This window comes from Penaeus monodon, chromosome 15 (assembly GCF_015228065.2).
Source record: "Penaeus monodon isolate SGIC_2016 chromosome 15, NSTDA_Pmon_1, whole genome shotgun sequence".
Taxonomy (NCBI): domain Eukaryota; kingdom Metazoa; phylum Arthropoda; class Malacostraca; order Decapoda; family Penaeidae; genus Penaeus; species Penaeus monodon.
The window spans coordinates 38,877,534-38,878,893 of NC_051400.1; the positions used below are offsets into that span (position 1 = coordinate 38,877,534).

General features: G+C 30.9%; 1 protein-coding gene across 1 annotated transcript in view; it reads left to right on the forward strand.

The window, feature by feature from the left end:
* The window catches only part of LOC119582026 (titin-like), a 7,641-nt gene that overhangs the window by 1,595 nt on the left and 4,686 nt on the right, over window positions 1-1,360 (forward strand). The window contains exon 3 of the mRNA XM_037930236.1: window positions 1,113-1,298. Coding sequence (XP_037786164.1) covers window positions 1,218-1,298 — 81 coding nt within the window. The 5' untranslated portion in view covers window positions 1,113-1,217. The remainder of the gene's footprint in view (window positions 1-1,112; window positions 1,299-1,360) is intronic.

Sequence of the window (1,360 nt, forward strand, 5' to 3'; positions counted from 1 at the left end):
TTCCTGCCCGTTTTTAAGATATTATTATCTTCATATTATCAAATATTTTACTTGTTGTTTAAATGCAAGTTTATTGTCAGTATTTGACTTTGAAGTTAAGAGTTAACCTGATATCCAATAGCTGTACATTAACAACATCCAAAATCAATAATGCCTTTAATAAATATATTATTCTAAGCCAGAAAGATTGAGGGATTAAAAGCCAATTAACAAAATTACTCTTAAGTAACCTTACTCTTGATCATTAATATTAATTAGGAAATATTTTAATTAAGAAACTGGATTAATTTGTGATTAGGCTTAGTCAAAGCAATATCTAGTTTTCTGCTTTACCACAGTATGAGCATTATCAGTCAGACTTGCTCAAGAAAATATTTATAACTCTTCATACAAATGTCCAGTCACATAAAAATAAATAATAATGACTATGAAATTTTATGATTATGAAATGTATGAATAATATGTAACTCAGGTTTGACATTTGATTGTTTTAAAATCTTAGAAAGGCTTTTTCTTGTTATGAAAACATTCTCCCTGGCTTGTTTAAATAAAATAATTTAATTACTTCTAAGTGAAGAGTCACAGGTCAGTATTATGAGTTTCATACATTATCCTTTTTTTTACTAGAATTTAATAACTCAGATAACATGTATGTATTGTGTGGATTTCCTTGTTTTGATACTAAGAGTTCTATTTATAAAAAAAAAACAATTATATTTCCTATTAGTTATTTTCATTGTAACTGAAGTACATGTTATACCCAGTGAATTGATAATATATCCACTCCAAGATTTGCTATCTTTGTTAACTCATATTAGGATCATTATTGATTTATGAGTATATTGCTTGTTAAAAAAAAAAACATATTTTATAATTACTTTGAATATTCTTTATATTGAGAATATTTTAACTGAAGTCAGATTATGCACAATACTCAATGCCTAGTAAAGAAAAGAAATTATGCATCTCTTATCTGAATATAAAATAAATTTGATTTAAGAAGTGGTTGGTAGGTTGAGTGTTGAAGAGAGTAGTCACTCCAGGGCTTAAATACAGCTTAAGTGTTAATGTGTTTGTCACATTGTTTTCAAAGAGCTTATATTTGTTTATAGAATCTTCAGCGAGACTTGGTCCGCCGTGAAAGTCAGCTCAGTGAACTACGCAGCAAATGTGAGCGTGTGCAAGGTGATGCACACATCCAGTCACTGGCTCAAGAGATGACTGACCACCTTGCCTTCCTGAGTCAGACCATCTGTGACACACGCCTTGTGCTTCAGAACCGTCTGCACCAGCTGAAGGTACGCATCTGCCAGCATCATCCTTCCTGTCCCTATGTATCCTAAATCTGCCTTCTTGACCA